Source organism: Penaeus monodon, chromosome 26 (genome assembly GCF_015228065.2).
Source record: "Penaeus monodon isolate SGIC_2016 chromosome 26, NSTDA_Pmon_1, whole genome shotgun sequence".
Classification (NCBI taxonomy): Eukaryota; Metazoa; Arthropoda; class Malacostraca; order Decapoda; family Penaeidae; genus Penaeus; species Penaeus monodon.
Window position 1 is genome coordinate 18,967,391 of NC_051411.1, and position 18,011 is coordinate 18,985,401.

The window sequence follows — 18,011 nt, forward strand, 5'->3', positions numbered from 1 at the left end:
AGGGGTTTTTTTTTTAAAAAAAGGGGAAAGGGGGGGGGGGGGGGCGGGGAAAAAGGGGGGGGGGAAAGGGGGGGGGGGGAAAAAAAAGGGGGGAAAAAAAAGGGGGGGGGGGGGAGAGAGAGGGGGGGGAGGGGGGGGGAAAAAGGGAAAGGGGGGGGGAAAAAAAAAAAAAAAGGGGGAAAAGAGAAAAAAAAAAAGAGAAAAAAGGGGGGGGGGGAAAGGAGGGGGGGGGAAAAGGGGGGGAAAAAAAAAAAAAAGGGGGGGGGGGGAAAAAGGGGGGGGGAAAAAGGGCGGGGAAAAAGGGGGGAGGGGAGGGGGAAAAAAGGGGGGGGGGGGAAAGAAAAGGGGGGGGGGGAAAAAAAGGGGGGGAGAGGGGGAAAAGAAGAGGGGGAAGGGGGAGAGGGAGAAGAGGGGGAGGGGAAAAGGGGGGGGGGGGGGGGGAGGGGAGAGAAGGGGAGGAGGAAAAAAAGGGGAAAAGGGGGGGAAAAAGAGAGGAGGGGGGAAAAAAAAGAGGGAGAGGAGAGGGGAGGAAAGGGGGGGAGGGGGGGGAAGAGGGGGAAGGGGGAGGGAAAAGGGGGAGGGGGGGAGAGAGAGAGAGAGAGAGAGAAGAGGGAGAGGAGAGAGAGGGAAAAAGGGGGGGGAGAGGGAGAGGAGAGAGAGAGGGGGGGGGGAGAGGAGAAAAGGGGGAAGAGGAAGAGGGGGGGAGAGGGGAGGGGAGGGGAGAGGGGGGAGGAGGGAAAGGGGAGAGGAGAGGAGGGAAGGAGAAAAAAGGGGGAGAAGGGGGGGGAGAGGGAGAAGAGAGGGGGAGGAGGGAGAGAGAAGAGGGGGAAGGAGGGAGAGGGGGAAGAGGGAGAGGAGAGAGGGAGGGGGGGGAAAGGGGAGAGAGAGAGAGAGAAAGAGGGGGAGAGGGGGGAAAAAAAGGGAGAAAGGGGGGGAAAAGGGGGGAGAGGAGAGGAGAGAAAAAGAGGGAAAAGGGGGGGAGGGGGAGGGGAGAGGAAAAAGGGGGGAGAGGGGGGAGAAAAAGGGGGGGGAGAGGGGGGAGGGGGGGAAGAGAGAGAAGAAAAAGGGGAAAAAAGGGGAAGGGGGGGGAAAAAAGGGGAGAAAGAAAAAGGGAAAAGGGGGGGGGGAAAAAGGGGAAAAAAAAAATTTTTTTTAAAAAGGGGGGAAAAAGGGGAAAAGAAAAAAAAGGGGGAGAGGAAAAAAGAAAAAAAAGGGAAAAGGGAAAGAAAGAAGGAAAAAAAAAAAAAAAGGGGGAAAAGGGGGAAAAAAGGGAAAAAAGGGGGGAAAAAAGAACCCCCCCGGGGGGTAAAAGGGGGGGGGGGGGCGGGGGAAAATAAAGAAAAAAAAAAGGGGGGGGGGGGGAAAATAAAAAAAGGGAAAAAGGGGGAGAAAGAAAAAAAGGGGGGGGGGGGGAAAAAAAAGGGGGGGGCAAAAAGGGGGGGAAAGGGGGGGGAAAAAAGGGGGGGGAAAAGGGGGGGGGACAAAAAAAAAAAAAAAAGGGGGGGGATGAAAAAAAAGGGGAAAAAAAAAGGAAAAAAAAAACAAAAAGCCCCAAGGAAATAAAGGAAAAATTTAAAGAAAGGGTAAAAAAAAAAGAAAAAAAGGGGAAAATTTTTAAAGGAAAAAGGGAGGGGGAAAAAGGGGGAAAAAAGGGGGGAAGAAAAAAAAAAAAGGAAAAAAAAAGGGGGGAATTTTTTAAAAAAAAAGGGGGGGGAAAAAAAAAGGGGAAAAAAAAGGGGGAGGGGAAAAAAAAAAAAAAAAGGGGAAAAAGGGGGGGGGGGAAAGGGGGAGGTAAAAAAAAGAAAAAAAAAGGGGGGAAAAAGAAAAAAAATTTTTTAAAGAAAAAAAAAAACCCCAAAAAAAAAAGTTTAAAAAAAAATGGAAAATGTTTTTTTCCCCAAAATGAATAAAATAAAAAATTTTAAATCTTTTTGAAAATTAAATTTGGATTAAAAAGGGGAACCTAAATTAAAAATCTATTAAAGCCCCTTCCCTTTGCCCCAAAGAAAACCCAAAAAACTAAAAAATTTTTTAAATTTCCTAATAATTTTAAAAAAATTTTTTTTTTCCCATTTTTTTTTTTTTACTTGTTTTTTAACTTTGTTTATTTTCCCTTTAAATCAAAAAAATTTTTTCCTAAAAATTTTTTTTTATTTTTTGAATTTCCCCTTTTTTTAAAAAGGGGGAAAAAAAGGAAAAAAAAATTTGTTTTATTTTTTCCAATCCCCGAAAAAAACCAAGATTTTAAAACCCAAAAAAAAAAAATTTTTAATTCCCCATTCCCATTGCTCTGACTAGCTGTTTGTGCAAATTGCAAAAAAGAATGGTCCAATCTCCCCTTAATGTAGTACCTTGAATCCAACAGCCTTTCTCCCCTTCTTCTCAACTTGGATTTTCACCCCGAAGCCAGCTGACCACTAAAATCAAGTTTCCCCCCTACATTCCATCAACTCAAGTGTCACATATACCAGCTTACACATTAGGCACACTTGCCTCTCTATGTCCTCTACCTCTATGCTCCTTGTGCACTGTTCTTGTTTCAGTCTCACACATCCTACTATCCTATCCCCACTTTACAGTAACCTGTACCTCTGCTTTTCCTCACTTATTCTCACTTCCTCAACCCCCCACCTGTTGGACTTTCTCTCAGAATTCTCTTTTTGTTAGACAACGTGTTCTTCTCCGCAGATGTATGAATATCCTCCATTTGATATAATTGTCCTACCCCTTAACTCCTTCCCCTTCTAACAGCCTCTACCTTATACTATACCCTATCAGCTCACACAGCTCATTCCTAATCCTTTATGCTATTATACTTTACCATAGTGCTATATGACCTTGATGTTTAGCACATTTATTTGTTTTAAGTATTAACTTAACCATTAGAATGTTTCTCTCTCCAGGACAGATGTGATGATGCCATCATTGGTATTAAATCAACAGCTCTAAAGTTTGGTGACCAAACTTGGAAATGGCTGAGTGGATTTGGCCTTACATTTGTGTCATGCCTATTATTAACTGGCTATAATGCTCAGTTAGCATGGCCATATTATTCTGCGGTTGCTGCAGCAGCTTTTCATGTCACAAATCAGGTACAAAAACTTTTAGAGTCTATAAGTTATTGAGTCCATAAGTTATTCCATAATAAAGTAAATAGCTTATTTCCAAAGATTATTACATGTACCATTACCATTTATCTGTAGTGTATTTTGAACTAACAGCTTTAGAGGTGTTAATTTATATCTGTTAAGTATGGCTAGTTGAGAAAACTAAAAAGTCCAGAAGTCTGAGTTGCCTCCAATCCTAAGGTTGAGGGATAAATTGTCTGGTACTTTTGCTGAATTTTTACCAAATTGAATTAATTGTGGGAGAATGAGTTAGTTGACAAAAGAAAATTTAGAGGTGTGGGTATGATTTTTTTACCTAGTTATCTTTCATTCTGGACAAGCCAATGATTATTCTTCAGACTTTAGAAAGCTGTACCTTGAGAACTAGTACTGTTAGTCATTAGTGGGTTATTTTTGACAGATCAGAGTTGCATAATATAAAATGAGAACAACATATAGAAAGATTTTATTTCAGCAAACAAGCATTAATTAACAAATGTAGTTCAGTTATTAATCAGTAGAATTAAATGAAACATATACTGCTGTATGTAAGAGCAAACCATAAAGCAATGCTTCAAAAAGTTAACAGTACAAAGCCCCAGACATAATACAGAATTACTTCCTTTAATAAAATTCAAAGTTATTTCCTTTAATATGTGTATATAGTTTTATGGTAGATTTTTGCATGTGTTTTTTTTTTTTTTTTTAATCTATTATTGTTGCTTTCACACTTCATAGCTCTTTTAGATTTTCCACTCAAATTGGGCACACTTCAGTCAGAAGCTAATTTTCATCATCTTCAAATAAAAGATTGCCTTTCAGAATATTTAAAATTGATGTAGATTCTTCTTTAGTTATTAGATTGTTTCCATGGAAGCCAGCTTATAAGGAATAATATTTTTAAGTGTATGTCTTTTCATTTCTTTACAACAGGTACGAACTCTTGATATCAACAACCCAGGAGACTGTGGGAACAAATTTAGAGCAAATCGTCATTTAGGTTTGCTTTTGTTTGCAGGTATAGTTGGAGGAACTTTACTGAAATCTAATAAAGAAAATCCACAGAGTATAGAGTTGATCCAATGAGGAATGAGTTATAAGGAAATGTGAACTGTAATTTATTATATGTACAGCCTCTGATTACATATGAGACATCTAGTCAAGAGTTATTATTACTGAAAAGTTGTTGATTCATGCCTAAGATTTGTTAATATGTAAATACAATTTTTAAATGTATGGGTCTCCATTGTTATTATTCTCTTCCTTGAAATTATCTCTTGGTACATAAAGGTGATAACTTGGATGTACACACATTGTGAAAATAACCGGTTTATACAATTTAATCTTATATTATTCACTCTTATGGTATTATTGTTTCAAAATATGTAGTGATTGCCAAACAAAAATTATTGTTATTGTTTTATATATTACTATTTTTTTTTATTATTGTTATTATTATTATTATTATTGTTATTATTATTATTATTATTATTATTATTGTTATTATTATTATTATTATTGTTATTATTGTTATTATTATAATATTGATATTGTTATTATTATAATATTGATATTGTTATTATTATAATATTGATATTGTTATTATTATAATATTGATATTGTTTATTAATTGATATTGTTATTATTATATATTGATATGTTATATATTATTATTGTATTATTATATGTATATTATTATATTGTTAATTATTTTATTATTTATTTATTTTATTATTATTATTATTATTGTTATTATTATTATTATTATTGTTATTGTTATTGTTATTATTATTATTATTATTATTATTATTATTATTATTATTATGTTAATATTATAATAATTATTGTTGTTGTTGCTGTTGTTGTTGCTGTTGCTGTTGTTGTTGCTGTTGTTGTTGTTGTTGCTGTTGTTGTTGCTGTTGTTGTTGTTACTGTTGTTGCTGTTGCTGCTGCTGTTATTATTATTATTATTGTTATATTATTATTATTATCATTATTATTGTTATATTATTTTCATTAATTATTATTATTATCATTATTTATTATTATTATATTATTATAATTATCATTAATTATTATTACTATTATTATTATGTTATTATTATTATCATTAATTATTATTATTATTGTTAATTAATATTATTATTGTTATTATTATATTAATGTTATTGTAATATATTGAACAATAAACTATATTCATTGGAAAATGTAGAAAATGTATGAGTGAGAATGAACATATTTTCTTATTCATACATTTTCTATACACCTGTATTAATTATTATAATGATTACTATATTGACTATTGTTATATCACTATTATTGTATCTAGCCTTTGCCCCTCGGCTGGCTGGCCGGACCCGCGACCCTGCGCTCACCGGTTACCCTAAGACATCGTCTCGTGTGTTCCCCTCACTCTGGCTACACCTCCCCAATTCAACAACATTCACACCTAACACAAACCCAAAAATACAAGCCATATTACACGTAGCTCTCATTGCTGCTAAATACAACGCAAAGAAATTCGCAAACATTGTCCCTATCATGTTACAAAGAAACAGCTTCCCCAGCATTGTTGTCCCAGAGGAGATCTTCGAAGACGACAATTTATACATCCCTAAATATGTCTCAGCATCACAAACCACAGCAACTGAGGTGACAAACACTAACCCAGAGCCTTATTGCTCCACACAAAGACACCTCATTTTGCAACCAGCACCACAATGAATTCCACAAAAAACTATACAAGTATTTTACACTACAAAAAACACTGAACACAAATGCAAACAAGCACGCCAAAAAAGACAAAAAGGATCCCCCAGCCTCGTCGTCATTATATGGATGACACCATCCTTGACGACGAAAGGAGCGGCTCTGAGATCGACGTCGAAGTCGTTCCCGAAGCTGAGGAAGAGCTCCCTCTCCCCTTGCTCCCCCCCCCAATCCCTTGCCCGTTGTTGTCGTGGGGGGGCTTAGGAGGCGGAGACTGGGACCCAATGATGGGGACCTCCCCAACCTTAGGACTCGGCCCTCGACTCAACTAATTTTGCATGGTCTTTTTTTTTCCTTCCCACTTTTCGTTTCTGTCCCTTCACCAAACCCTTCTGTTATCCACCTCCTAAGGTGTGAGAGCCATGCTGAAAGGATGAAAGGCTGACTTTGTGCCAGTCCTGAATGGCCTGAGGGAGCCATGGGCATGGTATTCCCCTGATTTAGTTACCTAGCCCTTACCCCTCAAGGGGACCCTGAGGGGTGGACTGTTTTTATCCCCAACATAATCCAGGCTTACCATGGCCAGTAATGAAAACATATCCCCACTGTTAGGGGCAATGAGGCTTGCCCCTTTATCAAATAGCCCCAACGATGTAAACCCACCCGATTCCCTGACCCCAGGCTCTCCTTTGACCACGGCTCCGAACACTGCAATAACTACCCCTTCATCAATTCCTACTAGTACAGTAGCCAACAATCAATCCTTAAGGAACATTTCCACTCTCCCAGCATGCTCAAATTCAACACCTCTACCCTCCAACATCAACCACCCCATCCTCCCTTATTTAAACCTTACAGCCCACCTCTCCATAACACTACCTCCCTCAACACTACTCCATCTTCGTCACGCCCCCGCCCTTCTACTACCCCTATCTCTACAACAATCTTGAATACTCTTTAGTGCAGCCAAATGGGACCGATTTTTCGTGATCCCTCCCACAGCTCCCTACTCCGACAACACCCTTCTCTTCCAACAATGTCTCCAAAAACAAGTAGGTAAAGTCTCTTTCCGTAGCCGACCCGACCGCTCCCGTCTTGTCACAGTAACATCCGAAAACCAAGCTATAGCATTAACAAAACTAACTGACCTATATGGTAACCCCATCCTTGCAGAACCCATCACAATACTTGCACCGGAACAGTTTCAATCTCCCCAGCAAATTGCCCAATCTATGACAAAGATTGGTCAGATTGTGGAGAAGACCTACTTGCCTGTCTCACAGACTATGATGCAACATCAGTACAATGCTACTCCATTCCCCCCAGAGGTCATCGAAAGAAACCCACTAACATAGCCAAAATTACCTTCCGTAGACATGACCGTCCCTTTAACGTCTACATAGGAGGAGAATCCCTCCCTGTTCATCCATACCAACCTCCTCCACGTCAGTGCCAAAATTGTTGGCGTCTAGGACACCCAGCCAAACATTGCCGTTCCACAGCCAGATGCCCACTATGTGCCCAACCTGGCCATACCCGATCTAACTGCTCTGCACAATCATGCACATGTGCCAACTGTGGCGGTCCCCATAATGTATTTTATAGGGGCTGTCCCACCTACAAATTTGAGTCTGAGGTAGCAACTCTCAGATTCAAACTTGGACTCACACTACGTGAAGCCAGACAGGAAGCACGTCGACGTGGTTTCTCTCTTACTCCTTACTCCAGTAATACTGCTCATTCTACCAATTCTGCTAAACCCACCCCCCTACATCTAACTCCCCCTCTTCTTCCTACCTTCCCCAGTCACACTCTTTTGCCATCCTAAACCCAGACACTCCAATCTCTACTATAGATACTCCAATCACCACTACAACCCCAACACCTTCCCCTCTCCCTCCTCGCACTACCCGTAACAGACAGAACAAACGTTTGTAGCAATCGGCGTTGTTGATTCTCTCGCAAAGATTAAGAAAAGGTCACGCTGCCACCACCCATTTAATTGCCGTATGGGAACGGGTGTGTAATGGTTGTGAGGTGTTAATAGTGTAAAGGAAGAGTGTGAGGAGCGGAGAGATAGTGAGTGTGTCTGTGAGTGTATGAGAGAGAAAAGGCATGTAAGTGTAATGTGCGAGAGTTCGGTATGCGTGCTTTAGCCGAGAGGAGACGTGTGCGGGGGAAGACTTCCCTAACGCAGGGTGGTGCAGCGGTATGTGTCACTATACTCTATTACAGTCACCTGCCGTCCATCCCGCCTTACAGCCCTTCAGGTCTCGTTCTTTCAACGTACATCACGAGGTTATATTGTAAAAAGTTGTTAATATTCTCTTTTATTAAAATGAGGTAAAACACGAACAAAAGGAACACTAAAATTGAACACAAATGTAAAAGGAACACTAAAATTGAACACAAACGTAAAACGCAAACGCAAGAACTTAAAACACGAAGTAAAAAGGGAGGCACCGGTCTATAAATCACTTAGCTTTTCTAATGCCACACAAGTATCTCCTGCTACCTACCTAATTTGGAAGTTTCTCACGACCACTTTGCTTACTAGGAGAAGGCCCATTCCGGGGCTCCTCTCAGAACAGCAGTTCCAAAGCTCGGTCTGCCCACTCCGACCAAGCTGCCAAATCTCTTTAACCTGTCTCTCTTGTCTTCCCTTGTTACCTCGTGGCGCGAAAAGGCATAACTAAGGATTGGAATCTTCAAAACTAATTATATTTAAAACCTATATTAAAAGAACTTCAAAGTAGTAGAATAAATATGTAAAAGACAATAAAAAGGAATAAAATGAATACTAAAGTAAAAATAAAATAGATTCCTCCTCTCGTATTTAGCTAATTTCGTAAAAAATTATCCAGTTCTTGCGTATGTGGGAATATAAATAAATACACTAAAAATAAACTTTTAATAACCATAAAACAAAGATATAGAATATACGGTAAAAATAAGGTAGTTGCAGCCGCGTTTTCTTTCCAAGCGCGTTTTCTTTCCACGCTGTGGAGCCTCGGGGCGAATACGGAGCATCCTCACCCCCGGGAGATAAATCGGCTCCAAGCACTGTCTTAGTGGCTGTTTTCATATATTTTTTTTCCATGCCTGCGGGAGAGGTAGAGTGAGAGGGAGTTTACGGTAAAGTTTCGTCGTCGTGGTCACGGCGGAAACCGTGATTCACGACACGTTCCACCCCACTCTTCCCCTACCACACAATCACCTCCACCTTCCTCTGCCCCTACGCTTGAGACACCAATCCTCTCTTCCCCCCCTCACAAGAAATCCTTTATCCCCACTACTTCCCAACCAACTCCTCAGAAGAAACTATTGAAAATATTCAAGACTACTTAATGAAAACTGACACTCAACCTCCAAATCTTACAACTCCTGCTCCTTCCATTCTCCAAGTAACTGCTGATATCCCCCCTACACCCTATCTTCCTAACCCCTCCCAACACAGCCCATCCCCCCCGAACCCGAACCCAACCCCGTCCACATTAACCCTCCCACCATCCCCTCTATCCCTTCTACTCCCTCCTGGATACACACGTGAATCCCTTATGTCACAAGTATCCCCTTCCGCAGACCCTCCATCTCCTAATACCCCTCCTAGTAGAACACCAACTCCCACACCTCTCCCATCTCAGACCTCTCAGTCCTTATCCCACCCTCTAACTGCTTCCCCCTCAAAATCTCCAACACGTACTACAATCTATATCACTAAAGTATAACTATCCTTCATTGGAATATTCGCGGTTTCCGCTCCCACAGACCTGACCTTCGTCATATCCTTTCCTCTTATAACCCATCTATTGTATGCCTTCAAGAGACCTTTCTTACACATCCTCCAATACCAATCCCCAGTTATCATTCTGTCTCTTCCCCACAATCCCTTTATGTTTCGTCCATACTTAGATGTACTTACCTCTGCTTTCCCCCACCTATCCTCCCTTCACCGACCTCCCAACCTATCAGACATCCTTACAGAATCCCACACTTTCTGCTCCAACAACCTATTCTCTTTCCTCAAACGCATACATTCCTTCCTTACCACACCCGACCCTAACCCTTTCACTCACCAATTCCTTTGCCCAGCTTAGACAACTAATCACTAACTCAACCACCCTTCCCTAACATTAACTATAGTGCTACATGACCTTAGATGTCTAGCACATTTATCTTGCTTTTAACCATTAACCATTAACCATTTTCTTTGGCATGGAATGAAGAAGTGGATGCAGTATTCTATGCTTGGCCGCATCCTTTGAAGCCACCTCCTACTCCTTCATTTTCACCTTTCCCCTTCCCCTATCCCTTATTTTGTTGTTTTTGTTTTGTTTGTGTTCTCTCCTGTCTTTAGCGTAGTTTTCTATTGCTTTGTGAGCTTTTAATTTCTTAATTAAAGTTCAACCTCCCCTTTGCCACAGCCTTCACATCCCCACTTTTAAATACTTTTACCTTGTCACCTGATGCTACATGACTGCCATAACCTCACCTTCACTACCTCATTATCCTTTGCCATAGTGTGAACCCAACATCCTATATCCTTACCATCCCACTGGTTTCGGTTTCCGGCACGTGACACTAGCTGCTAATACTAGTGCCAGGACCATAAATCCATTGTCGTAATGATTTATGCGAGCCGAGGAAAGAAGTGTCACAGCTAGTAGTGTTAATCCAATGGTGACATGGACGCCAGGACCGCGCCTCTCTCTAAGTCCTCTCGGAAGGGAAACCTTCTGTAGACACAGGTGGGAATGCCCAGCGCCTGATTAGCGACCACCTCCGAACTTCAACCTGCTTCAACAGCATAGGTTAGCCAAGGGATAGCCCTGGAGTCACAGTCGAGGAGGCCATGCCCAGAGCTTTTATCCCTACCTCCCTCCTGCTGTTGTTCGGTATAACGGGGTCCAGGTCTGCACGCCCTCACCGACTTCCTACGAGAACGCTGCAAGCGCGCGACCTCCAGTGCGGCACGCGCTCAAGATCGTAGGGTACTTGTACCTTACGTACTGAGAGTCGGACGGCCGCCCTCGCGCAGTCTCGTGTGGCGGAGGGGAAGCCCCGCGCGCCCGAGGACACCCACACCGAACACAAAAGATTCAAGATGGCGCTGGGCCACCCCCACCCTTTTCCTCCTTTCAAAGAACCCACTTAAACTATTACCCCATGGTTTATCCTGCATGCTGTTAAGCCATTTTCCTCCACCCCTTATCCCCATTCGTCCTTCCTACTCTTCTTCCAACTTTTACCTATTATATATACTGCACCTCCTGATGAGCATCTGCCCAGTTTGAAACTGGAAGAAAATGGGGACCTGAACTTTGATGCCGCACTCTATGATGTATTATTCAGAACGGTGAGGATGTTAATGAGGATGTTATTGCACCTAGACTAAATGTATTTGCGTTTCTGTATGCATATATATATTACGGAAATTTATATTATATTCTACATAATCAGTTTACTTCATGTGTATGTATGATTGAATATGAAGGTGTAAGCTCATGTATCCTTTTAAATGTAATTAATATCATTTAATAAAAAGTGACATATTCAATATATGTGACGTCCGAAACCGATGTCGATAGACGAAGGAAAAGTATGATGGGAGGCGCTTAGGGCCCGCGCATTTTCAACTGATTTCGGTAGTTCTAAATCGTTTTATTTGTAATACTAAGATATTGATAACTAAGAACTTGTATATACTGTTATATCATAATGTAATATCAGTAAAACAGTGGTTGATAATTTAATATAATTTAAAAATAAAATAAAATTCATCAACTAAACTAAAGCACGATTCTTAAGAATAGGGGTGAAGGAACATTGGCAGTGTTGCTGTCGCGACCGGCCCGGGGAGAGTCGCGAATGAAATTAGCGACAGTTTCTAGTGTCGTAAAACAATTTTTGTCAGTGGAAATATGGCCTTTGGTTAGAATGAATGGCACTGATACAATTAATTAGAGATGGGGCTCAACAATGATTCCTGTGTAACACTGAAACTAATCAAGTAAAATATCGAGATAATTAACGAAAAAAGTGTGCAACATTGCGCTAATGTACTTCCATTACAGATCAGTTAATCTTAATCAGAAAAAAACATAGCTTGCTTGCACTTAGATTGTAGTGCCACATATATTGTTTTATAACGGTGTAGTTTGTCCATTTTGATTTTGTTTTCCTTTAAGAACAAGAATTACTTTAATGAAGAGCATGGTAATCACACTCACTGTAACAGTAGGGAGATCTCGGTAATATCATTACTAACTTCATCTCTAATTACCATCATCAATGTAAATCCATGAACCTCACGAAAAAAAACCCTTACTGTTGACATGAAGATGAAAAATTATTGGTTGCTACTTAGAAAGATACCAGTGTACTATTATATGCACGCACGCACGCACACGCGCGCGCGCGCACACACACACACACACACACACACACACACACACACACACACACACACACACACACACACACACAACACACACACACACACACACACACACACACACACACACACACACACACACACACACACACACACACACACACACACACACACACACACACACACACACACACACACACGCCACACGACCCACTAAAAGGAGTGTGCAACTAGAATCTTACTAGCTCCATAGACATTACCTATCTACTCATACTTGAGTAGTGACAGCGAAGTTTTACGGTCACTCCCCGTGGGCACTCGGTGGAAATTGATTTAGCAATTCAAATCTTAAGCCAGATGTACCGAGGTATATATATGAAAGATGGAATAATGCAATGCCGCATTCATAACGATAAATAAGAACCCTCCCTGACCAGGACTCGAACCTAGGTCACTCCGGGTATGAAACCGGAGGCCAGTGCTAAACCAACCATGCCACACGACCCACTAAAAGGAGTGTGCAACAAGGATCTTACTAGCTCCATAGACATTACCTATCTACTCAAACTTGAGTAATGACAGCGAAGTTTTACGCTCACTCCCCGTGGCCACTCCTTTTAGTGGGTCGTGTGGCATGGTTGGTTTAGCACTGGCCTCCGGTTTCATACCCGGAGTGACCTAGGTTCGAGTCCTGGTCAGGGAGGGTTGTTATTTATATATATGCATATTTATGTATGTACATATATGCATATATATTTGTCTTTATATAGACAAATATAAACTATAAATATATATATATATATATATATATATATATATATATATATATATATATATATATATATACGTATATATATATACTGTAACGAAGCCGATGAGCGGTAAAGCACAGACAAGTTGCTTCTGGCACGATGCGGTAATCTTGGTAGTGGTGAAGGTGTAACAGACTTCTTGTTACTTGCAGTAGTTTATTTTGGAGAGAGAATGATACAACTGACAGACAGAGATTTGATCCGGTCAGCATGCTGTACGCTGTCGGTCGCTCACAGGCGATCCTCTTTATTACGGGTCAAACTAGGAAATGAACAATGGTTGTGATGTACTAGTACGTGAAAGGGAAAGGATGTAATTGTGTACACGAGGCGGAAGGCTTGCGGATGTCACATCCACTGTTGTGTTGGCCGAAATGCTTGGTATGTAGAAGCTAGTGTTATTGTATTAAAATATATTAATAAGTTAATAGTTTTTTTTGTTGCGCGGCTAGTATATGGACCCTGGTAAGATAACGAATGCACTCTGGGCAGAAGTGGGTGGCATAGGCCTTACATCGCTCCGTCACGCTACCAAGGCGGTCACCGGCGCATAAGGTGCCAGAAAAATTGATAAGGTACAGCTAACTAAACAACACTACCCAAGCATAAAATAAACTATACATATAAATAGATAAACAAGATTTATATCAATAACACTAATAAATAAATAAATGTACAATGAATAAAACCAAAAGACAATATAGACAATTGACACAATAATAGGAAATACACATAAAATAACCATAGGAACAAGTAAGCATATAATAATGTGAAAAAGGAACAATGTAACCGTAAAATAGATATGCATAGGAATATAATGAGAGTGGAATATAATGAGACAGGCAGTCTGCGTGCTAATGCCTTAATCATGATGCAGTGATACAGTACAAAGCCAAGCACAACGGCAGATATTCCGAAGACAGTAGATAGTACAGGCAGAAGGTTACAGAAGGGGATTCAACTGATAACTGAAAGAAGGGAGGAATTTTACGTTCGTGACAAGGAGGGAAAAATTACTGACATGGAGGTTTAACGAGTCGGGGAGAGCAATGGAGGTGATGGTGTGTAGAAGTGAAAATAATGAAAAGAACATAAATTGATGAGTCGGGAGTCGAGTCGGTAAGAGCAGGGAAGTGTGAATGGGCCACATGATCAGTATGGGTGTTGTTACAGGTGATACTTAACTGTGTATCTCTGAAGAAGTATAATAAGTGTCTATCAGGAAGGGTGAGTAGGAATGGGTCAGCCTTCGTGACATTTAGCTGATCATACACGCAGGATGTGTGAACATCTCTGCCCGTAATCAAAGCTGTATGACATGTGAGTGAAAATAAGGTCTTTCAGGAAGTAGTATGTTAAAACAAACTCACAAGCTGTGCAGGACGTGGGAACAAGAGGTAAGAATATCAGATGATGTGAGAGATAGTGAGCTATGGTCGCTGGACCTGAGTATAATGTCGGTGTCATGAACATCTCTGCCTGTAATCAAAGCCATATCACATGAGGAATGAAAATAGGGTCTTTCCGGAAGTATTATGTTAAAACAAACTCACAAGCAGGACGTGGGAGCAAAAGGTCAGCATATCGGATAATGAGAGAGACAGTGAGCTATGGTCGTTGGACCTGAGTATAATGTCAGTGTCTGGTGAAAACACATAAACCTTGTTGTCTAAGGAGAGAGGAAACGGGCGTAACCTGTATGCTGTAAGGGAAGAGGGGAATCATGATGGATAGTTTAGCTGTGAGTAAAGAAGAGTTATATTAGTAAGCGAAAACAATGGTCGATAGGGAGTGGTTGTGGGAATACGGCTAAAAAAGGTTGTGTGAGGGCTGTGGAAGAGACAAGGGAAGGCATGACAGTACCGTGGACGGCAAGGACAAGATCATGAGTTAGAGTGCATAAGTGGTCCATGAACGGGTGGACGAGATTGGTAGAGGGAAATGTGTGCAAGGAGGAGAGAGAAGTGTTGCTCCTTAGCGATAGGTTGTGTGTTACTATCAGTATAGATCAGGGGTGTCAAACTCATTTTAGCTCAGGGGCCACATAGGGGAAAATCTATTCCCAAGTGGGCCGGACTGGTAAAATCATGGTATAACTTAAGAATAAGGACAACTTCAGATGTGTTTCCTTTGTTTTACTTTGGTACATTCTGAACACATCACAAATAATGTTCTTTACAAAACACTTCAAATTAGCTGAAAATTCTGAGAAAAAAATTGGTGCAATTTTAAGAAAAATTCCTCATTGATTGGAAGTTACACTTCATCTCAGTGTATCTACAAAGGCATACAACTTTAAGTCACAGCCTAAATGGGATTGAACAAAATACTCTCCTAGATATCAAATACCTCATTTGTCATTTCCACATCTTAATCCTGAGCTAACTCACCACACCATACAAACTGAGGTAAAAACTATTCAAGAGGGTTGAGTTACTCCCTGCCTTGTAGGCTACACTATTTATTAATAGAATTATAAAAGCTGTGCAATGCATGAACAATTTCAACAAACCAAAACATGTGAACTAAAGTGACTGACATTTTTACAGTAAATCTCACTGTTCACTTTCTTTAAATATCAACAGAAGACATTCATTTTCACGGGACTTTATCAGGGTGCATAAGTCTCTCATGCAGCATTTTAAGTGGGATTACCCACTGTTTATTTTACTCCTGAAACCTGGCATCTTTTACCTTTCACAAGTGCATCAATATTAGGCATCACATCCTGAGTGGCAGCCAGTTTCAGGATGTCATTCAAGTGCTTGTCCGTGACCTTGAGCGCAGCTTTGTTTTGTTGATGTTCATTACAGAGAATACTTGCTCACAAAGATATGTGGTTCCAAACATGCACAACACTTTTGCAGCAAGGGCTGTCAAGTTGGGGTAACCTGGCAAGAGATGCTGGTAAAACGTGTCCAAGCCAGCTGCCGCAAACTTGCCCTTCAAATCTGAGTCACACTGCAAGTCTATTATTTCTAGTTGGATGTTGACGGGCAGATCAGAGGTATTCACGCTGAATGGCGAGCAAAAAACTTTGAAGTCTTTCTCCAGTTCACCAAAAATCTGAAAGCGTTGCTCAAACTCCCGCAATAGTTCCGTTATTTTATCTTTAAACCGCCTCATGTCTGCTGCATGTTGGTCGCGTACACATCTTTCAGACAAGGAAAGTGAGCAGCATCACCACCCGCGAGTTGTGTCTCCCACAATGACAGCTTCAATTTGAACGCACATATGCTGTCATAGTACTGCGTGACAACTTTGCTGCGCCCTTGCAGCATTTTGTTCAAGTTATTCAGGTGTTCTGTAACATCCACCATAAATGCAAGGTCCTGCATCCATTCTGTTGACTTAAATTCTAACACTGGTTTGCCCTTTTTTTCCATGAACTGTTTGATTTCCCCTCTTAAATCAAGAAGTGCCTCAGCACAGCACCTGGACTTAACCATCTTACCTCGGTGTGGTATGGCAGGCCATAGTTGTGGTCTTTCTCTCTGAGAAGGCTGTCAAACTGACGATGATTCAGGCCTCTGGATCGGATGAAATTTACGGTTCGGACGTCCACCTCCATGACATTATTCATCTTCAATGACTTGCAACACAATGCCTCCTGATGCAAAATACAATGAAAACTCCAAAAATCACGTCCTCCATTTGGCAGCCTGCACCTTCTCTCTGAATTTTGTCCCAACCCTGCTTTTCTCCCGGTCATTGAAGGTGCACCATCTGTAGCCAAAGGCTGACAGTGCGAGTCCAGTCCACTCCAACCCTGTCCAGCGTTCCGACGAGGGCGGTGAAAATATTAGCTGCTGTTGTGGGTGTCCGTCATTGGCACCAACTCCACGAAATCCTCGTAACGGTCAAAGTGTCATCAACTCCGCGGATGAATATCGCCAGTTGCGCAACATCTGTAATGTCCGTGCTTTCATCGATTGCAACTGAAAATGCAATAAATGACTTACTTTGTGCTTCAATTGGCTGTCCAAATCCTCTGCAAGATCAGAAATCCTGTCTGCAACTGTATTTCTTGTCAGGCTGATATTTGCAAAAGCCTGACGTTTTCAGGGCACACAGTCTCTGCAGCCTTCAGCATGCATGTCCTCACAAATTCACCTCACTAAATGGTTTTGAAGCCAGTGCAATTTCATTAGCAATAAGGTAGCTGGCTTTCACTGCAGCATCACTTATTTCTCGGCTACGAGAAAACACAGACTGCTGCTTCTTCAGAGCCGTCAAAGTTCATTTACCTTCTCTAGTCTCTGCTGTCCTTGCAAGTTTTTGTATTTTTCGGCATGAAGAGTCTCATAGTGGCATCGTAGGTTATATTCTTTCAGCACTGAAACCTGCTGTGAACATACCAAACACACAGGTTTCCCATTCACTTCTGTGAATAAATAGGATGATGACCATTTTTCTTGGAAAACTCTGCACTCTGTGTCCACTTTTCTCTTTTTTGACAGAGACATTTTGGGGGAATGAGGGTGCCAAAGTGTGTAATGTTCAAAGTAGAAGACGTATGGCAACTAGCTCCAGGCCAGCTGTCAGTCCTACTTGTTCGCCCCGGTATAAACAGTGCGTTTACTTGTTTGATTGTTTTTTACAAAGATGGCGACACTTGTACTAAATCACCAATGACCAATTACGAGTATTGCCTGTCACGCCCGTTTACCCTTTTCCTTGATTTACGGAAATATTTCACGTTATCTTATTTTCCTGTTGCGAATGTTTATAACATTATAAAAATTATAATGTTTATAATAAAATTACGTCTTTTTTTTTTTTTTTTTTTTTTTGGATTTCTTGGCTATCAACCAGCGGCATGTGGCCAAGGTTATTAAGCCAATGGATCCTATTTATTCTGTCAAACTATATAAGGTCATAAAGTTTTGTCTCCCTTAGAAAGTGATTACTTTATTGATGATTCTCTCATCATCTGATATTATGTTTGCTAATGTAAGTATCTATTGGCAGTTTAGGATTGGTTAGGTT

At 40.9% G+C, this 18,011-nt stretch overlaps 2 protein-coding genes across 2 annotated transcripts in view; one reads left to right on the forward strand and one right to left on the reverse strand.

The window, feature by feature from the left end:
* Positions 1-4,349, forward strand: part of LOC119589971 (4-hydroxybenzoate polyprenyltransferase, mitochondrial-like) — a 26,304-nt gene extending 21,955 nt beyond the window's left edge. Inside the window, exons 4-5 of the mRNA XM_037938663.1 lie at positions 2,904-3,092; positions 4,041-4,349. Coding sequence (XP_037794591.1) covers positions 2,904-3,092; positions 4,041-4,193 — 342 coding nt within the window. The 3' untranslated portion in view covers positions 4,194-4,349. The remainder of the gene's footprint in view (positions 1-2,903; positions 3,093-4,040) is intronic.
* Positions 4,350-15,078: 10,729 nt separating this feature from the next.
* On the reverse strand, positions 15,079-16,148 carry LOC119589604 (general transcription factor II-I repeat domain-containing protein 2-like). The gene is made up of 3 exons (XM_037938201.1): positions 15,851-16,148; positions 15,717-15,809; positions 15,079-15,227 (listed from the first exon to the last, which is right to left on the reverse strand). Exons 1-3 carry the CDS (start codon positions 16,146-16,148, stop codon positions 15,079-15,081), a joined length of 540 nt encoding a protein of 179 aa, XP_037794129.1.
* Positions 16,149-18,011: the final 1,863 nt, after the last annotated feature.

Bases quoted from the DNA above. Each gene is read 5' to 3' on its own strand.
- LOC119589604 (XM_037938201.1), bottom strand. From the start codon at position 16,148: ATGAGGCGGTTTAAAGATAAAATAACGGAACTATTGCGGGAGTTTGAG. The intron at 15,810-15,850 runs GTGAGCAAGTAT...AACAAAACAAAG, and splicing joins GTTTGGAACCACATATCTTT to CTGCGCTCAAGGTCACGGAC. The intron at 15,228-15,716 runs GTAAAAGATGCC...TTTTTTTCTCAG, and splicing joins TATTGATGCACTTGTGAAAG to AATTTTCAGCTAATTTGAAG.